At 37.2% G+C, this 17,311-nt stretch overlaps 1 protein-coding gene and 1 pseudogene across 2 annotated transcripts; one reads left to right on the top strand and one right to left on the bottom strand.

Annotated features, from left to right (window-relative positions):
- On the bottom strand, positions 1-14,893 carry CTSS (cathepsin S). 2 transcript variants are annotated; one of them, XM_070396176.1, is made up of 9 exons: positions 14,684-14,893; positions 14,339-14,435; positions 13,061-13,187; positions 11,317-11,439; positions 10,094-10,243; positions 7,973-8,200; positions 6,776-6,941; positions 4,926-5,028; positions 1-765 (listed from the first exon to the last, which is right to left on the bottom strand). In XM_070396176.1, exons 2-9 carry the CDS (start codon positions 14,362-14,364, stop codon positions 666-668), a joined length of 1,023 nt encoding a protein of 340 aa, XP_070252277.1. In that variant the 5' UTR covers positions 14,365-14,435; positions 14,684-14,893; the 3' UTR covers positions 1-665. The 2 variants fall into 2 exon arrangements, with proteins under 2 accessions (XP_070252277.1, XP_070252276.1); XM_070396175.1 differs by lacking the exon at positions 14,684-14,893 and having other exon boundaries at positions 14,339-14,641.
- On the top strand, positions 14,547-16,081 carry LOC138996133 (superkiller complex protein 8-like; annotated as a pseudogene).
- Positions 16,082-17,311: the final 1,230 nt, after the last annotated feature.

The raw sequence follows: 17,311 nt of genomic DNA, 5'->3' as shown, positions 1-17,311 counted from the left end.
TAAAACAAATGCAGTTTGGTTATTTTATTCAGGTTTATTTAATTATTTGCTCCAAAAAAGTCCTGGCGAAATTGCTAATAATTGAATTAGTATATTAATTGTTGGTCATTAAATAATTCTTACAAAGTGTGTGAAAACAGATGGTCTCTTAAGTATTTGTCTACTTTAACTTCATTTAAAACATTTATTGAATGCTTTTATGTGCAAAGATACAATCTGAGCCACATTAATAACTTAATGGTTTCTCCCATTAAAGTTGCCATAGCCCATCACCAACATACCACAATTTACTTTTTCATGATAGATTATAATATTACCTAAGAATATGAAAAGAATGTTATGTGGTAATGATACTAAGTTGAAAAGACAGATAATTATTAAGCATATTCCATCAAGTTACAAAAGGATATCAGGGGACATAAAAAGGTAAAATAAGACAATGACAAATTGGATTAGGTTGACTAATTCACATATAGTTATATCTATAATATATTATTAATTTTTACTTTGCAAAATTTTTCAAGATCTGCAAAGTTAAAAAAGTAGAAGAGTCAAACTATATATTTACATTGATCATGACACACTTATTTCTACTGGTTTTAGCAGGTAAAATCGAAGAGAAAGTGTTTCATCTTTCTTGACTTGTTATATAATGAAGAGATCCTCTAGATTTCTGGGTAAGAGGGATAACTAGCAATCCCACAATGATTTCCGCTATTTCTTGCCATTCGAATATATCCTTGTTCACCGAAGTGGAGACCCCAGCTTTAGAAAAAAGAAATAACACAAAATTACAAATGAATGCCACATTATCAATATTTTATCTCTTAGATTGTGTTTCTCATAAAGCAACTCTATATAAAAAGCTGTAGGCCCTGGCTAGGTAGCTCAGTTGGTTAGAGCATTGTCCCAACACACCAAGGTTGTGGGTTTGATCTCTGGCCAGGGCACATACAAGAATCAACTAATGAACGCATAAATAAGTAGAACAACAAATCGATGTTTCTTTCTTTCTCTCCCTCTCCCTTCCTCTCTCTCAAATCAATAAATAAAATTGTTTCAAAAAATAAAAAGCTATGAAACAAAATTAGAACAAAATAATATAATAATTTCCCAAGGACCTTTAGGCAATTTTCAAAGGAAGTTTAGAAGGCTTTAGTGCTTTTCCAGGGCAGGGGGAGGGGGGGGGGCGCACAAAAGTAGGTTTTTAATTGTGAGTACGTGAAACACAGAGTTTATTTTTGTATTATTACTTATTAATTATTGTATTATTTTCCATATGAACAATTGTAAACCTACTCTTGCCTCACCCTGTTTTGATGAATACTTAATATGTAAAGAAAACACTGAAAGGTCCATTCCAAACCTTTAATCCTCCTACTTTGTAACTATACCTTATGCAGGGAATGAGTGTTATTATTCTTTTGAAGGCCCCACCACTGAATGTTTTTGCATAATAGGATCATAGGTGATCATTTTCTATCAAACTTAAATTCCTTTAGGGAATGTCAATTAAATATTTTTGAGAGACTACTGTAGAAAAGGCATAGGGCAGGGAATTCTAAAGTAAGCAATAAAAAGTGCAGCTCTCCATCTCCTTTCCTCTCTCTGAAATCAATAAAAACATATTTAACAATAAATAAAATCAATTAAAAGCATGTCCTCAAATGAGGATAAAAAAAAGAAGGAGAAAGAAATGCAGCAGAGAGTTTATAAAGCAGAGAAGTCTTTCACATTTCTGTGCCATGGCATAGGCTTTTCGGGGCATTGGGGACTTATTTTCCTCCTCCGATACAGGAGCAATTCCTCCTCTGAAAACTTAGTACAAGTAGTGCCTTCTCTGTGGAGGCAATTAGGAATCTCTTCCTCTATGGTCCCATAATCATTGAGACATATGTCATTATACCATGTGTTATATTTTATTATTTAAAAATATATCTAATTCCCCATTATCAGGAAAGGATAATTTCTTATTAACTTTTGTATCTCCACAGCCTAGATAATGCTTGTCATGTTATAGATGCCTAGTAAATGCTTATTGAACAAATAAATACTGAAAAGAGGTTTTAGATTTAAACACTAAAAGAAATATATAATCTTTAAGAAGAACAGTTTCAATGGAGAAGGGAATTTAGAATACTTAGTATTAAAGGTAAATACTATATGGAGTCAACAAGATATAAGTAAAAATATTGCTTATTTTAAATGAGCTATCGTTTGCCCTAATGTCTATCAGCTTCAGGATAATTTGAGAAATGTTTTTCCCTTTGATATTTCTTAAACATGATCTAAATTTGAATATGTGTAATCTATGGAAATTCTCTGTATTGTTGATGGGATCTTGCACCTGTGCTGTTGTAACCAGTGTCTATATGAAAACATTACTTTTCTATGACAGAATGGTGCAGATGTGAATGCCAAGGATATGCTGAAGATGACAGCTTTGCATCGGGCCACAGAATACCACCATCGAGATGTTGAAGAGCTGCTTATCAAATATGGAACTGATGTCCATGCTTTCAGCAAGTTTGATAAATCTGCCTTTGACATAGCCCTGGAGAAGAACAATGCTGAGATTCTGGTAATCCTTCTGGTCTGTTTTTTGTTTTGTTTTTAATTCCCAGAATATACTTGAATTGAAGTTAAGGATTTTTAAAGAAATATATATTTTATTGATTTTTTACAGAGAGGAAGGGAGAGGAATAGAAAGTTAGAAACATCAATCAGCTGCCTCCTGAACATTCCCTACTGGGGATGTGGTTGCAACCAAGGTACATGCCCTTGACCGGAATTGAACCTAGGACCCTTGAGTCCGCAGGCTGATGCTCTATCCACTAAGCCAAACCGGTTAGGGCTGAAGTTAAGGATTTATTACGGGCCAAAACCGGTTTGGCTCCGTGGATAGAGCGTCGGCCTGCGGACTGAAGGGTCCCAGGTTCGATTCCGGTCAAGGGCATGTACCTGGGTTGCGGGCACATCCCCGGTGGGAGATGTGCAGGAGGCAGCTGATCGATGTTTCTAACTCTCTATCTCTCTCCCTTCCTCTCTGTAAAAAAATCAATAAAATATATTTTTAAAAAAAGGATTTATTACGGGATCTGAATCAAAACAGATTTTCCCTATCTTATCAAAGAAGTACTTCTAATATGCCTTAGTCTTGTGACTTAGTGTCATTAGTATATTTAAATATATATAAGCATTGAATTATTCATGGTGATCAAATAACAATGTTGGTGTTCATTACAAAAACAAGACTTATTTGGCTTTAAAATAATTTTTTTTTCCTCCATGAAAATTTCTCTTTCTATTTAAACTTGATTTGGGACTATATTAAAAGCCTCTTTATGTTTTTTTTGTTTTGTTTTGTTTTAAATATATTTTTATTGATTTCAGAGAGGAAGGGAGAAGGAGAGAAAGAAACATCAATGATGAGAGAGAATCATTGATTGGCTGCCTCCTGCACACCCCTTACTGGGGACCGAGCCGGCAACCAGGGTATGTGCCCTTGACAGGAATCGAACCCGGGACCCTTCAGTCCGCAGGTCGACACTCTATCCACTGAGCCATATTGAGGGCTTTATGTTTTCTGAATGTACATCAAATGATGGGAAACAGTACATAGCTCTAAAACCTATGGAGTCATCTCAGAATTAAAAGTTAGCTGCCTGACCAGGATGGTTCAGTTGGTTGAGCATCATCCTGTGCACCAAAAGGTTGACAGTCTGATTCCTGGTAAAGATAAATATTTGAATATATGAATAGGAACTATAACTGTGTATAATTCAATATAACTAGAATCAGAAGTGTAAGACAACAAGTGCCAGAAGTTGAGGCTGACCAGGCAGGTAGAGACCACAGCATAGACAACTTGTCTTTACTAGGGAATATTAATTTTACACTGAATGGTACTAAGTAGAAGAGTTATAAGTTCAGACTCATATTTTTAGACAGACCAGTTTGGAAGCAGTATGAAAGATGGATTTGAGATTAAAATTAGAAGGCTACAGGACTAGTCCAGGTAAGAAATGTCTGACCTGGAGCAATAAAAGAAGAAATGGAAACAGAAGCAAGGACAGATATGAGGAAAAATTAATTTGACTTGTTGCTTGATTGGATCTGGAGGGGTCTAGAGTAGACAAATCCATAGTATCTAATTGGGTGGGGTGACTGTGTTGTGTGTTATTGTCATGTAATGAGATGGGAAGCTCTAGGGAAGGACAGTATGGTAGAGAGGGTAACGAATTCCTTGGATATATTGAGTTTGGAGAAAATAAGATACACAGAAGTGAATATATCCCAATAAATAAGTTTGAAGTTCAGGGCAGAGGTCAGAATTAAAGTTAGAGATTTGAAAGTATCTATAATAATAAAAGTGTAATATGCTAATTAGACCGGATGTCCTTCCAGACTTCCTTCTGGACGACCTTCCTGACAAAGCTGGGGCTGTGAGGGAAGCCCAGGTCCCTGGTACCAGAGGGAAGCCGGTGCTGGCAGCTAGGGCAAGGAAGGCCTACTCTTGCATGAATTTCATGCATCGGGCCTCTAGTATAGTATATAGCTAAAAATCCTAAGAATGGAAGGATGTTACCCAAGAAAAATATAGAATAAGAAGAGTAATGGGCAAAGGATGGAGCCCTGGAGGAAAGACCAACATTTGTGAGCTAAGCAGAGGAGTAGGTATTCTTAAAGGAGATCAAGAAGGAATGATCAGAAAAGTATTATAGAAGATCAGCCATGAAGACAAAGTGTTGAAGGCACAATAGGAAGTGAAGAAATGGGGGCACTGAGTTATTTAGAATGTCACTTTAAAAGATGTTATCATTGTCAATATCATGATCATCACCATAATCACAAGAAAGCATTTGTTGAGGCTCCCTCCAATTCCTGATTTTAATTAAATATACATTAAAGTACAAATATATTACCTGTTTTTCACAAGCCAGTAGTCTTTCCCATTAGAGTTACCGTAGCCAACCACTAATACAGCATGATTCACATTTAGAGTACAGGCTTTGTCATAGTAGACACCTGAGAATAAAATGGGTGGAGATAGAAAAAGAGTGAATGGTATGTGATAATGAAGGACATTTGAAAATGCTCTTACTTTTACTAGACTGTTTTGCATATATGGCTAAGGTTAATTAAAATTTTAGGAACATATACTCTAATTTTTAAACTATTTATATTTCTTAATTCTTTGCCATCAATGCTGTGTTTGTCAGTTTTTTTTGTCAAGTTTCCTAAGAAGTTTTCTTTGATAAAACTGTCACCCTTTTCTAATTATTTTTAACTTATATACAGTTATTGTATTTCTTTTTTTTTTTTATGAGAGAGAGAGAGAGATTGCTTTGTTGTTCCAGCTACCTATGCATTCACTGGTGCTTCTTATATGTGCCCTGACCAGGGAATGGGACCCTCCACCATGTCCTATCCAGATGACCCTCTAACCAACAGAGCTAGCCAGCCAGGGCCTCCTGAATTTCTTTGTGTAAATATTCCTAAATTGTTTCTTCCATACATTCTCATTCCTTAGTAGATTAAATGATTTTGTTAAAATTTTTTGTTACTCTTCCCCTGAGGATATTTTTTTCCATTGCTTTTCAGAGAGAGTGGAAGGGGGAGAGAAAGAAACATTGATGTGAGAGAGACACATCGACTGGTTACCTCCCATATGTACTCCGACAGGCGGGCAGGGAGTGAACCTGCAACCCAGGTACATGCCCTTGACTGGGAATCAAACCAACAACCCTGAGGTATGTGGGGGCCAACACTCTAACCACTGAGCATACCAGCCAGGGCTAGATTAAATTATTTTTAAGGTGAGGTTTAGAAAAAATATTATAGCCTTCTACCCATCAGTGGGTGCCCTTCTTTTTAACTACATACTGCTATGCTGCACCTATAGTCCACAGTGGCTACAGTGGTTAGGAGCACCGGTGCTGGAGTCAAGTAGCACAGTTTCTAATCCCAGTTAACCATTTTCAGAATGTGTGACTCTAGGCAAGTTAACCTAAGACTTAAGTTTTTCATCTGTAAAATAGGGTTATTGGAGTTCCTATGACCCAGGAGACCCGATGGGGAATGTAGCGGGAGGGATTCTGATCTCTAGGAGCACACCGCCCAGCACCAATGACCCTCAACACAATTATGAATTGCTAACTTTGTGTTCCAACTCACACCCCTCCCCATTTATGCCCCCACCTCCTCCTTCTTTTTTTATTGATTTGAGAGAGAGAGTAAGAGAGAGAGAAACATCAATGTGAGAGAGAAACATGCATGGGTTGCCTCCTGAACACCCCCTACAGGGGATCAAGACCGAAACTAGACATGTGCCCTGACCAGGAATTGAACTGGCAACCTTTCCGTGCACAGGGCGAAGCCCAACCAACTGAACCACACTGGCCAGGGCATCTTTAATCCATTTTGAGTTTGTTTTTGTATATGGTGTAAGAAAGTGGTTTAGTTTCATTTTTTTGCATGTATCTGTCCAGTTTTCCTAATAACACTTATTAAAGAGACTGTCTTTAAAAAAAAAAAATAGGGTTATTGTGAGGATTAAATGAGATAATGCATAGAAAGAATTCATCATGGTATTGGTATATAGTGTTAGTAAACTTTGGTAAGTATTACTTTACTAGTTAGGACTGGGTATAAAATGTGTATATGAAATGGAGGGTTCTGTTTATCCTACTCAAAACTTTCAGAGGTGGATAATATTCTTTCTAATAGTGCAAGGGTAGAATATAACAAGAGGATACTATATCTGAGTTTTTACCACTTCTGTAGAGGAAGAAAGAAGAATGGCTCGCATCTATAGCAACAGACACAGGTCCTTTATTGGCCACAGCTTCTTTCAAGGCCTCTTCACTACCAAAAGGAAGTTCAACATACTTTGAACATGTGGCAGCTCGATTTTTTACATCATACTGGCACTTTCCATCCTGCAAAAAAAAAAAAAATTATAAATTAGATAAAGAAGTATACTTCACTTTCTTTCATAAATCACCAATATCCTAAGTTTGGACTTCAAATATCTTTTCTTTCCTCATTTAGCCTTTTCAAGTATCTAAGGTGCCTTCCTGTTTTTGAAGAAAGAAAATCAAACCTTCCAAAGCCCAGTTCCATGTTTCATCAATAGCAGAGGATATATAGAATTATTCTATTGTTTTACATTATGCACATCTTCATATGTGCATAAATTGCCAGGATAATGGCTTTGTTCTCACACTCTAAGGTGGATTGTAGGGGTGTACAACATAAAGATCATAAACTCTAGACTAGAGCTTTAAAATCTTTTTTGATAATATAATGCCTACAAGATGATCTGCAGCTTAAATAATGGTTTATAACAACCATGTAATATGGAAAACAGTATATTTCATGTGGGAAAGGGGGGGTTACCGATTCATGTTTGTTTATACAACTATGCTTTTTAAGTGCTTAGTAGAAAAAGAACTTGAAAGAAATAAACCAAAGTAATAGTAGATAAGGTAGGAGGTTTTGGAGTGACTTTATCTTTTCTAAATTTCCTGCAATATAGGTGGATATATTACTTATATTGTTTAATAAAATATATTATGAACTCACAAGGAGGAGGAAGAGAGCATTACTTAGTTTTTTAGTAGCTAGAAGAATGATGTGGTTGATGATCTGAGATAAGAGTAATCATGGGAGGCTACAGGACAAAGAGTTTAAATACCAAGCAGATATTTAGAAAGAATTTTAAGGAAGGTTTGCTGAAATTCCACTTCTAAGCATGAATTGTATTTGCTTGTCTAAAACCAATATGCCACTGATAAATTAAGAAGGCTCCTGCATAAGAAAGAGAACTCTTGAGAATTTAGAATTCCTAATCAGGATTCTTATACGCATAACACTGTTTCTCAAGCAATTGGCTTGGTGGTGAGTTTAGTACAGTCAGTCAAGGGATATAAGATCATGGGGCAGCCCAAAATATTTCCTTGTGACACACCATGGCTTTATAGGGATAGGAAGCTTCTGAATCGATGCCATTGTTATCAATGATATATTGGAAAGCCTCTGTTATGTATCCACCATTGCAGCCTTTATTGCCGTATTTTCCAGTTGCGCAATCCACCAGGTTCTGGGCACTCAGAGACACCAGCTTTCCTGTCTTCAGCTTCAGCTGTGCTTCCAGGGCCCCCACAGCACTGAAAGCCCAACAGGCACCACAAGAACCCTGAAACAGAGACAGTCATATAGGCAATCATAGAAAGTTAGTAACACCCAAATTGGGCAACACCCAACATGTCAGCCCTGTCCATAGTTCTCGGAAGAGCTCCCCCACTATCATTTCCTCTTCTCCTTGGACCAGTGATTTTCAACTGGTAGGCCGTAACATACCGGTGTGCTGCAAGAATTTTTAAAACATACAAGGAAACTGACTTCTTTTCCCTTAGATTGTCAAATAAAAAAGTGACAACAGCTGCCCTGGCCGATGTGGCTCAGCTGGTTGAGCGTTATCCCAGGCACCTAGAGGTCACAGGTTCCATTCCCTGTCAGGGCACATGCCTGGGTTTCAGGGCTTGAGCCCCAGTGGGGGGGGCATTTGGTAGGCAGCCAATTGATGTTTTTCTCTCATCATGTTTCTCTGTCTTTCTCTCTCTCTCTCTCTCTCTCCTCCTCCTCCCCCTTCCTCTATAAAATCAATAAAAACATATTTTTCAAAAATGACAACTAACACAATAGCTGTCCAGTATGAATGAATCAAAATTATACCTATTTTTTGTGTCAGATAGGCAAAAAAATTTTTGTTGTTGTTGTGACACAGATTTTAGTAATTTGTTTATTTGTGCCATGAGATGAAAAAGGTTGACAATCATTGTCTTAGACAATGGGAATGAAGACTAAACCTCTGCTCATTCTCTGGGCAAGGTTCAGCCTTGATAAAGATTTGCAAATGGCTGAGCTCAAAGCATAATTGCCATATTCAAACATATTAAGAAACAGTATTTATTAAGCATGTACTAAATCCAAGCTATTTTCACCCATAAATAAAGGAAATAGTTTCCTACAATAAAATGATTTGAAAGGAGCTGGGGTGATTCCCTTGATCTAAACATAAGGTCAAAAATTTATTTTAGCTTCTGAATTTTTAAATCCAAAGATATTTTACAAACAGAAAAACAAAAGGTATAGAGGGTCCAGAGTCCAATCATAATTGCTCTCACTCTCTTCTCTTCTCACCCCACCTTGCTCTCTACCCAAAGAAAGCACACTGAATTTGCTTTTGGTTAAAGCAAAATCACCTATTAAAATGCAAGCACCCAGGGAAAGAAGTTCATTACATTATTTATAGTCAACACCTAAATAAGTAGTTTATCAGATCTTCCCAAACTTTTATTTTAGATAATCTCCATTAAGAAACCCAAAACTAGTTGAAAGAAAAATAACTAGGTGGAAAAAGAGATGAACAGTAGCATTCACTCATTAATTTTTACATTCTTTATGGGTCACAAGCCGGGGCAGGTGCTTAGAATATTCTGATTCTTCCTTACCTAGATCTCTAAGGTGATATATGTGTGTTACTCTTATTTAGCCCTAATTTAGGATTTTTGTAGCTTTTTTTTTACAAGCAAAATAAAAGAAATATAAAAACATAGAAACAAAAATTTAAAGCTGTATTTCTTATTCTAACAATGCAAGCCTAATCGAATCAATTGTGTGATTTACTCTGAGCTCCAACTCCTTCCTCTCCTTCCAACCTGAATTTCATAAGTGAGATGGAGGGAGATATTCTCTCACACACAATATTGTTTCTCAAGCAGTTAGCGTGGTGGAGGGTCCAGTGCAGTCGATGGATAGCATGAGCACTGAAAGTCTGTCTTGACCTATTTGCTTAGTTCACAGTTTTTATATAATGTGGCACTAACCGTTAGTGAGGAATACTAATAAAGTATGGTATGTGGTCCTTGCTCTCAAGAAGCTCACAATTTAGTTGAGAAGACAGAATAATAAAAATAATTAGAAAGTACATAAGGGAGATTCACAGCCAAATTATGTAGCTAGACTAAGTATTTACAGAGGAGAGAACTCTACCTGGGGTACAGAGGCCTGGCATGATGGTACTCACCTGGTATTTCACATTGGTAACACACCCCTTGTCTCTCCAGTCCATAGAATCAGGTAATTTTTGATTAGGGTTTGACTTGTAAGTGACATTTCTCTGCCATTGGCTGGGAACTCTTAGGGAACTCATCAATAACATTACTTCTTCACTGGTCTACAAGGCAAAAAAATATATATCCTTTCATTTATATCCTGCTTTTCAATATCCTAGTAACTATAACTCTGAATATACACTGAGTGGCCAGATTATTATGACCAACCCCATCAGTACAATGAAGTGAATTAGTTATGCAAATAATAATAATAATAAAACCTTGAGAGTATTTGCTTAAGATGTTTTCAATATTCAGTATTTTTGGAAGTGTCAGTGAAGTACTGATGGGGTGGTCATAATAATCTGGCCACTCTGTGTATTTGACATCTGAGAAAAAACAAGTGGTAGTTGTGACCATCATAGATACTGTTAACTACTTCGTGGGTGAATTATCTGGGTCTCTTTTTTACTCTTACATTTTGCATTAGTATCCCAGTTAGACAGTGGGAAGGAGAAGAAGAAAATTATAAAAACTAGAAGTTACAGAGAGATAGATTTTTGGTTCAAAGCAAGGCATAATTCTATAAAAGAGCTGTCTAAAAAGTGAACTGAACTGGTCTTTCTTGTGAGAAAGCATTACAAAGGAGAGTCCAACATTTAAGTGGGAATTTAATCTACCTAGGATGTTCCCTTCCAAGGGGTACGGTGATTCCAAGGAGCAAGATCTCAAATGATCCTATGATTCTTAATTTTGGCCACAGTGGTGCAGTTTTGCAGGGTAGTTCAGAATCTAAAATGGGAGATTTTTTGTGTGATATTAAATGCCTGCATTCCCCAATTAAGAAAGCAGGCGGACCATATTAAATTCTCAATTTAGACTTACATGAGTACAGTAACTACAAGATTGTGAGTAGTCTTACCAGGCTTTAAAAAATTGGGCAATGCTTTCTAAAATTAATAAAAACAAAAAACAATAGTAGTCTATGAGTTTAAAATAAAGAAGGGATTTGTTAAGGAAAGTGGTCACAGTAGGACTAAAGGAATCTGTACAAACTCTTGTCTTTAAATTCTGCATTTTTCTAATTTTGTACATGTAGATAATTGGCCTTTGTCATTTACTTTCAATTTGCTTTTGAAAGACAGAAATCATGCTTACCAAGAGATAAGAGTAGTATTATCTGTGGTTTACCTACCATGTCTGCCAGGTGGTTCATGCCTAGATCATATGAATGCATTCCCATTGAATGCTCCAGGTTATGAAGCATCACAAATTTCAGATTCTTTTCCCAGATGAAACGTCGTGTTACTTCCTCATTCTAATATGTAAGGAAAAAGAACATAGTTGTACTGAATCCTGCACAAATAAGTGTTCAGTAATGAAAATAAACATATTATGAAGCATTCTACCAAATGCGGATCTGCAAGGGGGCATCTAAATAAATGAATATATTCAATATAACGGGTAAACTGTATATTAATCTTAATTCTTGCTCTTAATTGCTTGATGTGATTAATATTATTTTATGATATATAATGAACTTCAATCTGCTAAAGAGTTTTTTTTTTGGTTTTTGTTTTTTTGGTTTTTTTTACAAAGTGCTATTGGTTGAAGTATATCCTTTGTAAGTAGTAAATTCACAAAATCTTTACAGGTTTAAAAAATTTTTTTTTGCCCTCAATCTTGAAAGATAGTTTAACTGATTATATATTTCTAGCTATTTTTCTTTTCTTTCTAGCTATGTTTCTTTAGTGATTTGAAGCTATTTCTCCATTTTCTTCTGGTATTTATTATTCTAAACCACTAGAATAGAAAAAACGGAATAAAGAAAAATAAATATAATGAAGTATAGGAAAGGAAACAAGAAATGAACTTATTGAGGTAAGTAAAGTAGGATAATTAAATAAATTAAGGTAAGATACCAATGGAAAGTCATTTTTATTTCTCCTTAGGGAGTGAAATCATTAAAAAGAGAGAGAGCTTTAATTTAACCAGACAGTGGTGCCATCTGCACATCTAACTCTAGTGGACTTTGAAATTAGAGTGAGGGTGAAGTTCATCGTTCCAAGAAAACAACTCAGAGTGCACGTTCTACTCAAAGTATCTTTTTATGCAAAAATGATACATCAAATAAGTAATTGCATGTTTGCCTACAAACTAATTAGTATTATATACAGTGTCCCACAAAATGTATATATACAATGTCTGTAGATTCTACTACATTTTGAAAATGAAATGTATTTTAATAAATACTGCCTTTATAATTATTCAAAGTATGTATACCTTTTTGGGGGACACCCTGTAGTTACAGGACTTAGTTATTTGGAGCACTAGGGTTAAGGACTTAAAATCAAAATCAATAAGTATGTTTTGAAATAAAAACAAGAGTACAAAGTGGGAAGTGAGAGTCAAGAAACAACATCTGGCATTCCATCTGCCAGGGGCGGAAATCAGGGTCTTTTATTTCCCAAACATGTACTCTTTCCTCATGGCCTGGGACCTTCACTCTAGTTATCCACTTTGCTTGCTCCCTGGCTTCTATCCATTCTCTGCTCAAATGTCACCTTCTACCAGTATGTGAGGCCTTCCCTGACTGTCCTATAGAATAATCATTCCCAGCCTCCCCCAGCCATCACCCAGGGCCCTTCCTACCCTCCATGCCTCGCTTTGTTTTTCTCTACTTCACTTATCACCATTTAACATACTATATACCTGCTTATTTATTGACTTATTTCCTGTCTCTCCTACTAGGGTATAAGCTCTATAAAAACAGGAACTTTGTTTGTTTTTTTTGTTTCCTGCTGTACCAAGAGCAGAATCTGGCAAGAAATGTGAACGGAACATTTATTGAAAACACTGCTTGTAAGAATATAATTTGAGAGGGATAAAGCACAGAGCACTAGAATAAAAGCAGATCGCTCAAGTGGCAATCCGTCTACCTCTTCCGTGTATTGCTTGCCATAGGTTTTCTTCCAGAGATCCCAGTGGTGATCCAGCGTGGGGTCTTTGTGCGGCTGTGCCATGGCAGAGGAGCACCCCAGGAGAACCAAGAGCAGCCATTTCATCCTGTGAAAGGAAAGGTCACATCGGAAGAGTAGCTGTTAGCTGCATCTATTGTGACCATATCTTTCGTAACAAAAAATAGCAATGCAAAGTCTGTCAAAGGGACAGAATACTGCAAATCAGAATTACACAGGAAAAGTTTGGGAGGATATGCAGGGTGGGGCAAAGTAGGTTTACAGTTGTTCGTATGAAAATAATACAATAATTAAGTAATAAATAATAATACAAGAATAAACTCATGTACAGAGTTTATTCTTGTAATAAACACTGTTTCATGTACAAAATTTATTTTTGTGCTATTTTTATGAATTATTGTATTATTTTCCATACAAACAACTGTAAATCTACTTTTGCCCCACCCTGTATAGTCACAGGGAATAACTGCAGATTCATGTCAGAAATACTACTACTAATGCCTATTAGCTCTTTAAAAAGTGATTTTCAGAAATTTCCTGGTATTTAGTAAACCAAACTCACTTTCAGGGTTGGCATTGTTGCAGGAAGCAGGGACTTTCTAGGATTTGCCAACAAATCTAATCAAGGGAAATCCTCTTTCCTTATTAATGGGAAGGCAAACCTCAGAAAAATCATTTATTCTCAGAATTTTTGAATGCGTGAGTTCTTCTTAACTGGCCGATATAAATATTCACATTTAGAGGTGGTTAAAAGACAACTCCCAAGTATTCTTTTCACATCCAAAGGTCATTTTATTGAGTTAATTTTTTAAACTTTCCCCCCAGCAATCAAAATATTGATTTCAAAGGAAGCAATTAACTTCTTTTGAAAACACCACTTATCTATTTAATACAAAAACATTTTAACAGAAATTCAGTGACTAACCCTTTCTCAAACTGGATTGTCCTTTTAATTCCATTTCTTTTTAATTCAAAATAACTGGAATTGTAACCATGTAAATCTTCAAATTATACGCCAAAGAAAACTACATTTCAGCCTCAGGCTTAGATGTCCAGCACACATTTAACTTTTCAAAAATAAGTTCCTTTTAGTCCAAAAGCAAAGAGGCAAATTGAGCCATTTGATTTTTTAGTTTACTTCCTGAAACCAAAGATTTAAAACCTGGCAGGCAGAGCAAGCTGAAAACACAAAGGGTTTAAAGATCAAACTCGAGAAAACAAAACCCAGACAGTACATACATATTGGAACCAGCAGGTGCTCCCATATTAAGAATGCTTGAAGGTGGTCTCTCTCCAAAGATTTCAAAGGCAGCGAAGAGACTTCAGCTAAATTTGACTTTAAAAAGAAATTGGAACTTGTCACATGAGTTATCCACGAAGAGGAAGTGAACTTTCATTTCAGTTTCATTTAAAATCTGTGAGGTCAGCTGCCTCCAGCCCTATCTCTATGGTTTTGGAGACAAAGTGGGTACACTAGGCATCAAAAGAGCCCCCAGTACAGGAGATCAGTAGAACCTACTCAGTAAAATAAGAGCAGTACAAGTTCACTCTTTAATCCTTCATCATTTTGGTAATTCATTTTACCTAAAATCACCAATTTTCCGATTGGTTTCTCTCTCACATTGATGTTTTTCTCTCTCTCCCTTTCCCTTCCCCTCTCTCTAAAAAATAAATTTTTAAAAAAAATGTAAAGAGAGAGAGAGAGAGAAATAATGGTAGAGATGAGCAGCGGCAGCAGCAGATTTTCTGGCCATCTGGTCCCGTGTTAACTGTACGTGATAGATCCTCCCTTCCCCCAACTGGTGGGCGGAGTATGACCTAACCTGCAGCCCAGAAATACCTGAGTGACTGACTAACCATACCTGCAGCCCGAAATACCTGAGTGACTAACCATGTACCTTATATGGACTATACATTGAACCACCAATCAACACCTGCCAAATACCCCAAGCCAGTGGTCGGCAAACTGTGGCTCGAGAGACACATGTGGCTCGAGAGACACATGCTGCTCTTTGGCCCCTTGAGTGTGGCTCTTCCACAAAATACCGACTTCTGCGCATGGGCCATGAAGTTTCAATCGCACTGTACGTGCACACCCGCACGTGGTGGTAGTATAGTATTCTCTTCAAACAACGGCAAGCCCATGATGATGTCACTTAGTGGCCTGGGGGACAAACAAGAAAGAAAACTCTGAGACAATGGTCATAGGGTCCCTGGATGACCTGGTGAAAGTCTGGAAATGGCGTGACGAGAGGCTGGACCTGCAGTGGAGTCTGGAGGGACATCAGCCACACGCTGTCCATCAGTGCATCCAGTTCTCTCGATGCCCACATTTGTCTCTGGGACTTGGAGTATGGCAAACTGATAAAGTCCATAGATGCAGGATGGGTGGATGCCTGGACTTTGGCCTTTTCTCCTGATTCCCAGTATCTGGCCACAGGAACTCATGTGGGGAAAGTGAACATTTTTTAAGTGGAAAGTGGGAAAAAGGAATATTCTTTGGACAATTCATTCTTAGCATTGCCTATAGTCCTGATGGGAGGTATCTAGCTGGTGGAGCCATAGACGGGATCATTAATATTTTTGATATTGCAACCGGGATACTGCTGCACATGCTGGAAGGCCATGCCATCCAGGCCCATTCGCCCCTTGACCTTTTCCCCAGATTCCAAGCTCCTCATCACTGCTTCAGATGATGGCTACAACAATATCTACGATGTACAACACCCCAACTTAGCTGGCACTCTGAGTGGCCCCGTGTCCTGGGTGCTGAATGTGGCGTTCTATCCTGACAACACTCACTTTTTTTCCAGTTCATCTGACAAGAGTGTGAAAGTCTAGGACATTGGAACGAAGACTTGTGTTCACACCTTCTTCGACCACCAGGATCAGGTCTGGGGAGTAAAATACAATGGAAATGGCTCAAAAATTGCGTCCATTGGAGATGATCAGGAAATTCACATCTATGATTGCCCGATTTAAACGTCAGTCTTCCACGCTAATGCTGCAGAGAGAATGTACAGATTGAACATAACATTCCTTATCCTTCTAGCTTGTTTAAAAGATACAGCATTTATTATAGCTGACACTTAAATTGTGTAGCTATGACATAAATATTTTCATGTTTTATTGGGGGGGGACTTATGTCCACACAAAAATCTGCACTCAGATGTTTATAGCAGATTTATTCATATTTGCCAAAACTTGGAAGCCCTCAAGATGTCCTTCAGTGGGCGAATGGATAAATAAACTGTGGTACATCCAGACAATGGAATATTATTTGGCACTAAAAAGAAATGAGCTGTCAAACCAGGAAAAGACATGGAGGAACCTTAAATTCACATTACTAAATGAAAAGCCAATCTAAAAAGGCTATATACTATACAAGTCCAAAACAAGGCAAAACTATGGAGACACTAAAAAAATCAGGTTGGCAGGAGTTAGGGGAAGGAGGGAGGAATAGGCAGAGCACAAAAGATTTTTAGGGCAGTGAAACTACTTTGTATGATACTATAATGGTACATACATATCATTATACATCTGTCCAAACACTTGGAATGTACAACACCAAGAGTGAATCCTAATGTAAATTATGGTCGTTGGGTGATTATGATGTGTCAGTGTAGGTTCATCCTTTGTAACAAATGTGCCACTCTGATAGGGAATGTTGATAATGGGGGAGGCTATGCTTTTGTGGAAGCAGATGGTATATGGGAAATCTCTGTACCTTCCCAATTTTGCTGTGAACCTAAAACTGTTCTAAATAAATAAAATCAAATTTTTGAAAAACATATCACCCTATACTTTACAGCTTCATCTTCACTATTGCTATAGTCTGAGGGTTGGACGTTCCACCCTCCCCCATTCAGATTTTGAAACCTAATCTCCATTGTGAAGGTATTTGGATGTGAGGCCTTATTAGATTAGGTTTCCAGGGTGGAGCCCTCATGAATGGGATTATTGCCCTTATATAAAAGAGGCCCCCTTGGCCCTTCTACAAAAAGACATCCATCTATGAACCAGGAAGGGGTTCACACCAGGAACTGAATCTGCCAGAGTCATGATCTTGGACTTCCCAACTTCCAGAACTGTGAAAAGTAAATTTCTGTTGTTTATAAACCACCCAGTTTATGTTATTTTGTTATAGACTAAGCCATCTATACTCACACATAAACCTTGTACTCAAAGCAACTAGTTTTCATGTTTCCAGAA

Source organism: Myotis yumanensis, unplaced genomic scaffold (genome assembly GCF_028538775.1).
Source record: "Myotis yumanensis isolate MYYU_CA2020_CCGP unplaced genomic scaffold, mMyoYum1.0.hap1 SCAF_17, whole genome shotgun sequence".
Lineage (NCBI taxonomy): Eukaryota > Metazoa > Chordata > Mammalia > Chiroptera > Vespertilionidae > Myotis > Myotis yumanensis.
This window is presented reverse-complemented; position numbering and strand designations above follow the sequence as displayed.